This window comes from Sinohyriopsis cumingii, unplaced genomic scaffold (genome assembly GCF_028554795.1).
Source record: "Sinohyriopsis cumingii isolate HCF-2022 unplaced genomic scaffold, ASM2855479v2 utg003621l, whole genome shotgun sequence".
NCBI classification, from domain to species: domain Eukaryota; kingdom Metazoa; phylum Mollusca; class Bivalvia; order Unionida; family Unionidae; genus Sinohyriopsis; species Sinohyriopsis cumingii.
The window spans coordinates 61,224-74,258 of NW_028316550.1; the positions used below are offsets into that span (position 1 = coordinate 61,224).

At 32.8% G+C, this 13,035-nt stretch overlaps 1 protein-coding gene and 1 long non-coding RNA gene across 3 annotated transcripts in view; one reads left to right on the forward strand and one right to left on the reverse strand.

Moving 5' to 3' along the window:
• Window positions 1–394: 394 nt before the first annotated feature.
• The window catches only part of LOC149769512 (BICD family-like cargo adapter 1), a 33,193-nt gene continuing 20,552 nt past the window's right edge, over window positions 395–13,035 (reverse strand). For both annotated transcript variants that reach the window (XM_089949862.1, XM_089949861.1), the window contains 3 exons: window positions 11,787–11,920; window positions 9,460–9,580; window positions 395–3,723 (listed from right to left, as the gene is read on the reverse strand). In XM_089949862.1, the coding sequence (XP_089805988.1) occupies window positions 3,577–3,723; window positions 9,460–9,580; window positions 11,787–11,920 (402 nt within the window). In that variant the 3' untranslated portion in view covers window positions 395–3,576. The remainder of the gene's footprint in view (window positions 3,724–9,459; window positions 9,581–11,786; window positions 11,921–13,035) is intronic.
• On the forward strand, window positions 3,732–7,887 carry LOC149769513 (uncharacterized). The gene is made up of 2 exons (XR_016419130.1): window positions 3,732–7,063; window positions 7,486–7,887. It is a non-coding gene; the product is annotated as an uncharacterized LOC149769513 (long non-coding RNA).

Sequence of the window (13,035 nt, forward strand, 5' to 3'; positions counted from 1 at the left end):
CTGGAAAAATATCATCTCCAGTGAATAAATTTAAATTATAATAGCATATAATAGAATAAAAAATGTAAAACTGACAAACAATTAAATTAAAATATGAATCAAATCAGATATATGTAACAGGACAAACCAATATTCTCTAGTCTGTATTATATATATATATATATATATATATATATATATATATATATATATATATATATATATATATAGTGTGTGTGCATTCTTAACAGTACATTAGTGTTTATCATTATCTTTTATTATCTTTCAGAAGAAATCAATCTTCTGTGTTTTTTTAAATCTGAATCCCTGTAAAATGTAATTAATCATGTGTATTCATATTTCTGTTTGATTTTTGTAATTAAAATAAAACTAATTAAAAGATCAACACACAGCAGTAGTTTTGATTGTGCTTTTATTTGCACAACAAAAGCAGAGGAAGCATAACCACAGAATCATAACAATATCAAAAGCTATGAGCTGAAATTTGCCATTGTTAATGCCATATCAACATCTAAATTGTACAAAAACATCACCTAAACTAAATAACAAACAAAACGAAATGGAAGATGATAATAAAAATGCTTTCTTCTATAAACCAAATATACAGTTTTCAGAATGACTAGATAATTTTACTTGTTCACCTAGAAATAACATGTCAATTTTGGTAACTGGCAATTTTGCAATCTATAATGTACAATTGCATGACAAGCGAAATTCCTCTGAGATGTTCATCCATATAATACATGCCAAATTCATGAGACAAATATATATTTAAATAAAAATTTATCCATAAAGAAGTTCACTTTAAGAAATAGATACGTTTATGTGTTTTGTCTCATACAAATACATGCTGAAGTTGAATGAACATGATGTACACCATTAAGGCAATTTACAAGAAAATTAGTCAGTCAAGTTTTTCATCAAAATATATCACACTTGCATGACTTCCTTACTCTCTAAAACAGATATGAAACTTCTTTAAATTGTCAATGAATTATGGTATCAGAAGAGTGTACTGCAAGTAAAATTGATAAATGTAAAATAAATACAACAAACATTTAAACTAAGGAAACATGAACACTGTGTAAGCCAGATGTTGCCTTGTGAGGCACCTGTCAGCCAATTAGTGCATAACTGAAATTTCAATGGCCCACTACCCAATCTAATTGATGTCTTTGTTCCATATACAGGTGGGTCAGGAGGGCTGTCAGATGCCCAGCTTGTCAAGATTTCTCTGTATCCCATTGGGTCAAGTGGTCTGTCATGGGCCCAGTAGGTCAAGCAGTTTATCAGGGGCTTAAATTGGTATGTCAGGACCCCAGGGGGTCACCTATACCACATGTATATACATGTATATACAACTTCCTTTGCCTGACAGATTCCCCATACTTAAAAGTACTTGATATTTTTCAGGGAGAAAATCCCCGACTGACAAGAAATAGTTATTAGCGAACTGAGCTTTCTCCTCAAATCCAAAATACTTGAACAATAAAATTCTGGCAAGGAATGGGCATATATGCTTGTATATCTTAGGATCTCTCACACCTTTCAAGAAAATAAGTGTTAATAGTAAAAAAAAAACAATGGGAAAAATAAATGAACATTTGCAATTCAGTAAATTATTAGTAGTACTATCTACCCCACAAACTTGGTACTAATCTGAGTAAAGACTGGGAAAATATGCCTTGGAAAATATTCCAAAGTACTATAAGAATATTACTGATGTTTGATCCAACCAACCATCAAAGTACTATTGCTGTTATTATTATTATTATTACTATTATGATTTAGCGTTATTATCATTGTCAATGTTTCTGTTGTTGTCTGCAGTGCACTCACATCTGTATGTAAGATGTCAAAGACAAATTTATATCTCAAAGACAAGAGGTAATGAAAAACATTCCATCAAATGTAGCCAGCTCATCAATGATTCACATTATTCCTTTGTCCATATATATGTGAGACCATTTACTAAATGCTTAGTTGGCAAATAGCAACCATAGTTATCCTACTCATGGGACCTAAATCTTTCAATAATGATATTCTTCATTCAGCACTGACTCAACTCTTCCAACAAATCATGCAGTTGATGTTCCAGTAGGATGATATGTTGTATCAATCAAAATGGAGCTAACTGCATTTCCCAAGAATTTAAGCATCCAACCCACTCTGGCTTGTGTGAGTATCCAACCCACTCTGGCTTGTGTGAGTATCCAACCCACTCTGGCTTGTGTGAGTATCCAACCCACTCTGGCTTGTGTCAGTATCCAACCCACTCTGGCTTGTGTCAGTATCTAACCCACTTTGGCTTGTGTGAGTATCCAACCCATTCTGGCTTGTGTGAGTATCCAACCCACTCTGGCTTGTGTCAGTATCCAACCCACTCTGGCTTGTGTCAGTATCTAACCCACTCTGGCTTGTGTGAGTATCCAACCCATTCTGGCTTGTGTGAGTATCCAACCTACTCTGGCTTGTGTGAGTATCCAACCCACTCTGGCTTGTGTGAGTATCCAACCCACTCTGGCTTGTGTGAGTATCCAAACCACAGCCCTGATTATGAGTTTGATGCTCTGTCTTCCAGTCTGACATAGCTGCAAAAGTATCGATCATTGCAGTTTTGTATTCAAAACAAACACAAGCTGATACAGATTTCTTCTGTAGAATGTATTGAAAAGAACTCTTTCTTTGGTATGCATGTAGCAATCTTGAAAGTACAGTGTCTTTTCCAGAATGCTTGCAGATGATATCAGCCACGTATCCATGCAAAGCCCAAGTTTTCTGTTCTAGGATGAAAATTCTGTCTCTTTTTTTTTTCTTCATCTGAGCTTGTTTGATTTAGGCATATAACTGTTACACAAATATCATATAATATATAGCTAATACAATTTTGAAGATGTGTTGATCACTATCTATGAAAAGAAGTTGTAAATTTGACTAGTGTGATAAATCTGTACTCAAGTTTGTATTTCTTTGCAGATATGAATTTGCATCATGCAGAAAGCAGATGAAGTAAGCAGAAGTCTAAAGCTGTTTAAGATAATGGCTACAGATCTCATGAGCAATATTTATGTACAACCGCCTGTTATTTCGGGTCTAATTACTTTCCCAAATTGTACAACAGTTTTGTGTTTGTCTCTTTTTATTTGACTGTTAGAGTCATCTGAGAAACTACAATATAGAACTGAACTAACTGATAAACCTTTCTGGATTTCCCTTAATTTTTGTCCAATGACTCACTGTTAAAGTTATTCTTTTATAAAGAAAGACACTGACATGTTCTTCCAGTCAAGTCTGCCATATGCTTTATTTTTCATTGCCACATCTTTTGTGTCACTTTTAGAAAAACAAAGAGTATGGTTGTCATGAACCACCAATCAATCAAATGAAGTGAATCACGTCACAATCATTTTATCACACTGCTGGCAAACAACTTTTCAGGCTGGAAGACAGTCTTCAATTTCAAGTCAGACCAACATTGTAAACTTGACAATTTTTTCAATTTGTCATGGTCCATGTCTTTGGAGAAATGTTTTATATTTTGTTTCTTGCTCTTTGGTTTTGTCACAGTGTTGCTTGTCAATGTCTTTTGAGAAAGGAGGATGCAGCCTTGGACCTTTTTATGCTCTTCAACTGCAGCTTGAGTTGCTCAATGATCTGCTCCTTATCCAACTGCTCCTGGATTCTCTTCTGCATCTGGACATCAAGTAGTTCCTCCATGTCAAGCTGGAAGGACAACAGAAACGTATGAGGCAGAACTCTAGGAGTCATCAATGTTATATTAGTTTTAAACCAGGGATGATATTTATGACCTATAGATGAAGAAATCAAGATTTTCCTGACTGGTTACTTGCCCAACCATGTATGAATATATTTCTATTATTAGGTATCTAAGTTAAAACTAAGGTCAAACTGAATTTTCTGGAAAATATCAAATTCCTAGTAAACAAAAATACATTACACTGACATGTAAAGAAAATAAAAAGATTACAAAACCCACAAACAATCAAATCAAATCAAATACAACTTAAATAATATATAAATTAAATCAAATATATGTAACACCAGTCTGACTGCACAAATATGTGACTGACAAGAACAATTCATGTAAGAATTCCCAATAAATTAAGGAAAAATAAGACACGTCTTATTTATTAGCAATTTCTTCAGTTTATTTCCAGAGATATTTTATGTTTAAGGTAGGAGTATTTTCAGCAGATGATAGAAATAATGTTTCTGTGTATCAAAATTACTAATTGCAAGATTGTTAAAGAATTTTAATAACCATGCTTTCCAATGCAGCAATCTAGTTAACTCCATGGTAACTGATTCATGCTTTTCAGTCCTGTTAATTCCATTGTAATTGATTCATGATTTTCTATGTATCGATCCTGTGAATTGCAAGGTAACTGATTAAACAAATTTCAATGCATCAATCATGTTAATTCATTGACTACTGATTCATGCCTTTATGATTATATTTTGACATAAAATTTCAAATGTCTGCATTGCTTCTATGATGACTCAAGTTTTCCCCTCTTTGAACATTAATTTGTATGCTTGTAAAATAGACATTAAACAAATTAGCTTACCGTCACAATGGGCTACTTTGGACAACAAAGCATCCAAAATTGCCAAAACAACCTCTTTGGAAAACAAAATGTCTAGCATAGGAATTTATTGCTACAACAGCCTACTTTTGGATAACAAAATGTCTAGCATAGGAATTTATTGTTACAACAGCCTTCTTTAGGATAATAAAACATCTAGCATAGGAATGTATTGTTACAACAGGCTACTTTAGGATAACAAAATATCTAGCAAGAAATGTATTGCTACAACAGCCTACTTTTGGATAACAAAAAATCTAGCATATGAATTTTTTGCTACAACAGCCTACTTTAGGACAACAAAATGTCTAACATAGGAATTTATTGCTACAACAGCATACTTTTGGATAACAAAACATCTAGCATAGGAATTTATTGTTACAACAGCCTACTTTTGGACAACAAAACATCTAGCATAGAAATTTATTGCTGCAACAGCCTACTTTAGAATAACAAAACGTCTAGCATAGGAATTTATTGCTATAACAGCCTACCTTTGGATAACAAAACATATAGAATAGCAGGTTTATATAGTTGCAATGGCCTACTCTGGACAGTAAAACAGTGAAGGCTTATTTTGCAACCTATAATTATTTTTAAGTCAACCTCATGATAAAATAGTAGAGTATGTATAGTATTGATCAGAACTGATTGTATTTATGACTTCATTGATATGGAAATGTACAGTATTGATATGGAATGTATAGTGTTGATTAGAACTGATTGTATTTATGACTGAATTGATATGGAAATGTACAGTATTGATTTGGAATGTATATTATTGATAAGAAAATGTATAGTATTGATCAGAACTGATTGTATTTATGATAGCATTGATATGGAAATGTACAGTATTGATATGGAATGACTGTATAGTATTGATCAGTACTGATATCATTTATGATAGCATTGTTATGAAAATGTACAGTATTGATATGGAATGTGCAGTATTGATATGGAATGTATAGTACTGATATGGAATATACAGTATTGATATGGAATATACAGTATTGATATGGAATGTACAGTATTGATATGGACTGTATAGTATTGATATGGAATATACAGTATTGATATGGAATATACAGTATTGATATGGACTGTATAGTATTGATATGGAATGTATGGTATTGATATGGAAATGTATAGTACTGATATGGAATGTATAGTATGGATATGGAATGTATGGCATTGATATGGACTGTATAGTATTGATCAGTACTGATAGCATTTATGATAGCATTGTTATAGAAATGTACAGTATTGATATGGAATGTATAGTACTGATATGGAATGTACAGCTTTGATATGGAAATGTACAGTATTGATATGGACTGTATAGTATTGATCAGTACTGATAGCATTTATGATAGCATTGTTATGGAAATGTACAGTATTGATATGGAATGTATAGTATTGATCAGTACTGATAGCACTTATGATAGCATTGTTATAGAAATGTACAGTATTGATATGGAATGTATAGTACTGATATGGAATGTACAGTGTTGATATGGAAATGTACAGTATTGATATGGACTGTATAGTATTGATCAGTACTGATATAATTTATGATAGCATTGTTATGGAAATGTATAGTACTGATATGGAATGTATAGTACTGATATGGAATGTACAGTGTTGATATGGAAATGTACAGTATTGATATGGACTATATAGTATTGATCAGTACTGATAGCATTTATGATAGCATTGTTATGGAAATGTATAGTACTGATATGGAATGTATAGTACTGATATGGAATGTACAGTGTTGATATGGAAATGTACAGTATTGATATGGACTGTATAGTATTGATCAGTACTGATATAATTTATGATAGCATTGTTATGGAAATGTATAGTACTGATATGGAATGTATAGTACTGATATGGAATGTACAGTGTTGATATGGAAATGTACAGTATTGATATGGACTATATAGTATTGATCAGTACTGACAGCATTTATGATAGCATTGATATGGAATGCATAGCCCCAGTTAATATGTCGTGTATAAACTAAGGTATTATTACAAGCCATGGTTTGATGTCTAAACATTGCTGCAGGCAAGATTACCATGATCAGAGAAAAGACCCGGCATCTTGGATCGACACAGGCATTAGATCGAGTGACTTCTTACCTATGTGTTACAGCTTAGTCCTAAAATCAGAGGAACCCGTGAGAGAATGGGGAGTGTTCTAAATCTGTCCCCAAGTGGAAAGACAGCAGGAGGACACTGTCCATTAAGTTTGATTGGATCAGGTCAAAGCGACAACCAATCGGAATTGTGATATTAATTTTGATCCAAATTATAACTTCTAACTAGCAAGCAAAAATTTAGTCTCGCCTTGGAAGATTGCTGAGCAATTCAGGGTTACTCTGAGGAAGCCACTCATAATTTGGCAGTAACACTTAAAGTTGAGATTCTAAGGAAAGACAAAGCTTTGTAAAGGTCAGTAAGTTATTTGCTTGATTTTTGCAGAATATTATGGCACTGTAATTCTAATTATGTGTAGTATGTATACTTAATTACTAGGATCATTTAGTACGTAGAATTACCTTTGTAGTGTTCATTTACAGGTGAATTTGAGAATTACATAGAGAATTATGTAGACTTAGCCTGTGGTCGGAATTAAATTGTCATTAGCTAATAGGTTACTTCGTAGTAAATTAGTACATTTATTCATTTGATATGTTAGAATTTACACATGCTTGAATTGTGAATTTTGAAGATGGTTGAAGGATGTATGAGTATTTCGATGTGAATGAATGCGTGACCAAAGAAATTTAATAGCCGTTATCTGATGATAGACTGGGTGTAGTGTGAGATGAGAGGGCTAAGGAAAATATTGTAACATCCTTGCGTTTTCACAGGAAGCTTATTGGGGGACAGAACTTCCGGTTCAGTTGAGTCCTGAGTCTTTAAGAGGGGAAACGGAAGTGAGACTAGCAGAGCAGTCTGAGTCAACAAGTCTAGACAGTGAAGAGAGTCGAGGAGGAGAAGGAAAGGAGTTGAGGAGGAGAAAGTGGAGGAGGAGGAGGAGTATAGAGAAGTTGAGGAGGAGGATTTTGGAGAAAGATGAGTGGAAGAGAAGGAATTGGTGGAATAGGTGAGAAGAATACACAGATAAGTAGAATACAAGGACAGGTGGAAAGCTATCTCACACTACTAATCAAATGATGCAACAGGCTATCACATGGTCATGTGGAAGAAGAGTCCTTGGGAAATTTTAATCATTTGATTATTGAATTGTCATTAAATAGTTATTTGTTGAATTTCACTTTTTTTTGTATATTCAATCATTTTAATGCTGGCATTGCTGACTGGGGGCTCAAAGCTTTACATCTGCTGTTTACTAACTTCCAACCAAAATCGAGCCTGGGTGGAACTTCTGTAATAATTTAATACACTGTTTCTTTTTTTTTCTTTTTCTGAATCAGCATAACAGCAATTCCTTCTAAAACTCAGCTCATCATGTATAGACAATATATCATATAATTTACAAATTCTATATCTGTTTAAAAACGTCTGAAAATATATCCATTCTCTACGAAAGCATTACTGGATGATTATCTATCATTAAGCTAAAAAGGTGTCAAAAGTCCTTTTTACCTGTATGCTAAGTAAATAATCAATAAATAAAAATTAAATACTAGTTTGTCAAGTCATCTATGTCTACTACTGATACTGCTACTACATTACTGTTACAACCAATCCAGCTACTAGCCTTATTTCTGCACAAATTGCTTTTAATAATTTATCATCAATAATTACTTTAGTAAACACTTTACCAATCATAATATTCATTTTAGCAAAAATATGATCATTTCAAGATGGATTTCAATTACCTCCTGCTTTATTTTTAAAAAATTATAATACACACACACATGCAAACACACATTCATATAGTATACAATCTCTTTTCAGATAGGCAAATACAAATATACAGTGTGTAAGTGACACTGACCTCCTGCTTTATTAGTGGTATAATTTACCAACATCAAGCAGGCAAAATGCCAAAAAACAATTATTTGTGTTACTAAAAAGTAACACAGACTACCAAGTAAAATTATTTTTGCATATAAAGGCCTGAATATGATAGCACTTTAAGCTACAATTTAAGTGTCTGTCTGAGTCATTTAAATTTTACCCTTAGGCCAAAGGAATTTTTAAAGCCAATTAATTTTCACTTCACTGAAACTTGTAGTAAAATAGTGCAAACTCTCCTTAGAGTTGTAAAGACAAACCAGATGCTGTCATGACAACATTTACCAGGCAGCAACATAGGCTCAAGAATACCTGAACAAAAAGAATACACCCATACTCTTTGGAATCAAGATAACATCACTTCCTCTAGCACCTCTATACAATCTTATATATTCATCTTATTAGCCAAACAATCCATGAAAACATTCTACATATATGGTAGGCTTGAGATTGATGGGGTCCATGATAATTGATAAAAAGAGCACATACTGCAAAATCTGCAGTAGTAATGCGATCTTTTCCTGAACCTAACAAGTAATGCTGGAATTGATTGAGACACTGCTGGAATCAGCAGAGAACATGCACTATTACTTGAATTTGAAAAAGATGGCATACCAATGAGGTCATGCAAAATGAAAACTACTTGAGTATATAGGGTAAACTAAAGGAGATAAACTCCTGATGAATGTAATTTCATCTGAGTGGAGGCCCAAGAATGTCAGAGAAAAAGGTAAACTCTGGAAAAAGCTAGAAGTAACGTGATCAATGAAGGCTGAATTGTTGGATATAGATGTGGAAGTATCCAAGTAAGCAAGAGAAGGAAGTAAATGATAACGGGAAAAGGAAGAGTCTACATCTACCTGCCACTGATCAAGCTGCTGAGAAATCCCGACTTTCTGGTGAATGGCTTCCATTAGCTGGCTGTTCAAAGTAAGAAGGTCCAGCTTTGTCTTCGACAGCTGGAGTTCCATATTATTTTTCCTGGAAGCAAAATATATAATAATTTATGATAAATGATAAACTGTTATTAAAGAATACAATAATTTATGATAAATGATAAACTGTTTTGCTTCAGAACATGCCAGTGATGAGTATGCCTTCCTTAACTGCAACTGACTGTAATTTCTACAAATAAATTTTGAAATTTTCATATTCCTCTTCAGTGGTTTGAAGAATGATCTCACTTGGAAGGAACACAATGATTTATGTACTGATTTTTTATTTTATTCTTTTTTTATTTTCATCACGGGTAAATGTGGAAAATAATTTTCAGGACATAACAAATGATATACTCACGGATAAGCTGAATAATAGGTGCAGTCTGGCTTATCTGCAGGCGAAGGTATAAACTTGAAAATATTTACGTTTATTTTGTTGGCTTATGTAATGACTATAAATCTTGGGACATGAAAAAATAATTTTTTCCATGTCCTAAGACTTATTTGCATGTAACAAAAATACATCCTCAAAACTTGCTAAACTGTTAAAAACTACTATGATTGCTTTTTTAAAAAATTTTTGTGTACATATTTCTGATTTTCCAAACATGAAATTAAATAGAGGTAAATAAAGACTTCATAATTCATGGGCCAGTTTGAGTTTACCCAGGACACCAGACTGTACTATAACGTAAAATACTTACACACTGCAAATCATCCTTAATTTAATTTAAATCCCTGTTTATTCCCAAACATATTAGATGCAGATTTTGTTTTATTCATTGTTTTGACCAAATCACAGTCGTTAATAGCTGTTTCATTTACGCTGATCCTTATGCTCACCCTTTTTCAATGATATAAGCAATCCTACAAACTGAGGTAATATTTATGAAAAGGTACACACGCTTAGTTGTGCAAGACAAATAACCAGCGTAACTGTTACATGTTCATGAAAGAATGGTAATAATAAAGGCTAAAATTCTGTATATAAGTCATCATCAGTCTACTTTAGTTTTGTGTTTTGGCTGAACAAAATCATAATTTTCCACACACTGGAAAGCTGGATGTTTTGACATCTCCTTTGTTTATAATTGGCAGATTTGTCTTTTGTTTTTCAACAGCAATACAGGCCAGTTCATCATTAAAGCCCTGAAACTGACTTGGGTTAAGAGGGAATTCTGACTCACAACTATACCAGTACTTTCATGTGTAATTACCTTTCACTCCATAATATTAGCACAATTACCATTGTTCTGCAGAACTGGTTGTAAGGTCACTTATATCAATGCAAACTACAACTCAGGTTTTACCATATTAGCACAATTTTCAAAGTATTATTTCTGAAACTTCAATATTGTTTTTTGAAGATATCACTAAAGGTTAGTGATGTGTTGCCCGATTCGAATCCAAGAGATGTACTTCATTCAGCGGAATGTACTTCATACAGTGTGTGTTCAAACCTAAAATGTATGTGTGGTGGCGCAATTATGTAAATGCGCTCACTAGCATAAATGTGAGCGTTGAACCAAACTCTATCGTTGTTCGTTGTTGTCATACTGGGATCACATTTTAGTGTGTAAGGTATTTGCGATTTCAAGGCACACAAAAAAAAATCAATTACTGGTGCATTTATACAAAAAGTATAATTCCATAATGCAAAAACAAACAATAATTAACCTGAGTCAAAAAGAAAAAGGTATCATTACAGCAACCCGTAAATGTTCAATTTTTGTCATCATTCGATCAAGTTAAACACAAATCTAAATTAGGCAGAAACAATAAGAAAACAGAAAATTAAACAAATTTCTTGACTTTTCAAACAAATTTATGAACTTATATAATTTCTATGCAATAATCATACATACTAACCCCAAGAGAGGTATAAACTCAATTTCTGTAAACATAAGTTTGCCTAAATAAATCCATTCAGATCTTACGGTGTGCATCTTGTGATGTTGTCTCAGATTTGTGGGTCGGCTCATATGCGGGTCATGGACCTTTTAGTGTTAATACCTATTCAGTTTGTGGGGTCAGCTTATATGTGAGCTTATATGTCAGTATATACGATAATATTATTTTAAGCAATACATGTATCTGCAATAGAAAAAGATTAATCATTGATTACTTTTATATATTACTAATCTGATAAATATATGATGAAAACTCAATAGCAACTAATCTCATGGTGATATTTTTGCTCATAAATTTTGTTTTAAAATTCAAATGATTGAAGACTTTATTGACCATACCTGTCTAAAGCTTCATCTCTCTCTTTTCTCATTTGCATCACAACAGCATCAAATTTAAGGCTACGTATTTTTTTATTTTGTAGATCATCTCTCTCTTTATTAAGTCGACCTATTAGATCTTGGTATTCCATAAGCTGAAATGAAGACAGCTAGACAGTGTACTCTTATAACAATGAAATACTAAACGGTGAATTCTTTGACTTACGTACCATGTATTCTCATTTACAGGTCGAGTCAAAGAGCAAACAAGAAAGATCCTGATCTGCCTTAGCATAATGTAGCTGCAGATCAGGGTCTATGGTGCTTGTCCTAATGATTACTACCAACAAACTGCACAGACCTAGATCTGCCTTCACATTATGTAACAACAGATCTAGATCTGTGCAGTTGGACTTGTCTAATAATTGAGTATATATGGTGATCTACATAAATAAAATAAATTGACCTCAGCTTCATGACAGAAAATATGTACCTTTTTTTAAACATTTGTAAAATTGCCCCATAGACACAATTGAAAACACATGAGATTTTGTCAAAGGACTGGTTAGCTGCAGATTACAATTGCTTTGATGGGAATAATGGTTTTCTGAAAGTTCAAGTAAAATAAAAAACAGTAATTCATTTCTTTATAACCGTAATCTACAATCTGATACATACATACATACATACATACATACATACATACATACATACATACATACATACATACATACATACGTGTTTAGGCTCGAATAAACAGTAACATAAACAAAGTGAAAAGAACACGCTTTTTAAAATAATTTATTTTCCTGGAAAATCCTGTAAAAATTAAAAAAGGAGAAGAACTTATGCTTTCAAGAATCAAATCCAAAAATAATCTAAGAATAATCCACGAATTAAATTGCAAAAGTCCTAGTAATAAATGTTCTAATAATTTCAAGTTCAAATCCTGATGGAAAATCCAAGATGGATGATGATGACATATGCTGTAGTCAGAACTGTACTTATCTACAGTTCCTTATAGAAATACAAATAATGGCACTCCGGTATTGGAAATCCGAATTAAACTTGTAAACAATGTCTTTCCAAAATCTGTGTAAGCACTCTTCAAATATTTCCAGAGAATAAAGGATTAATCCTTTTGAAATCCAAATTATCTGAAGATAATTAACTCAAAATCTGGCTACAACAAATTAACTTGACATCAGTGTGAAAAACCCCAAAACTGAGACCTCTCTCTCTAAAACAAAAGTAATATTGTATCATATGA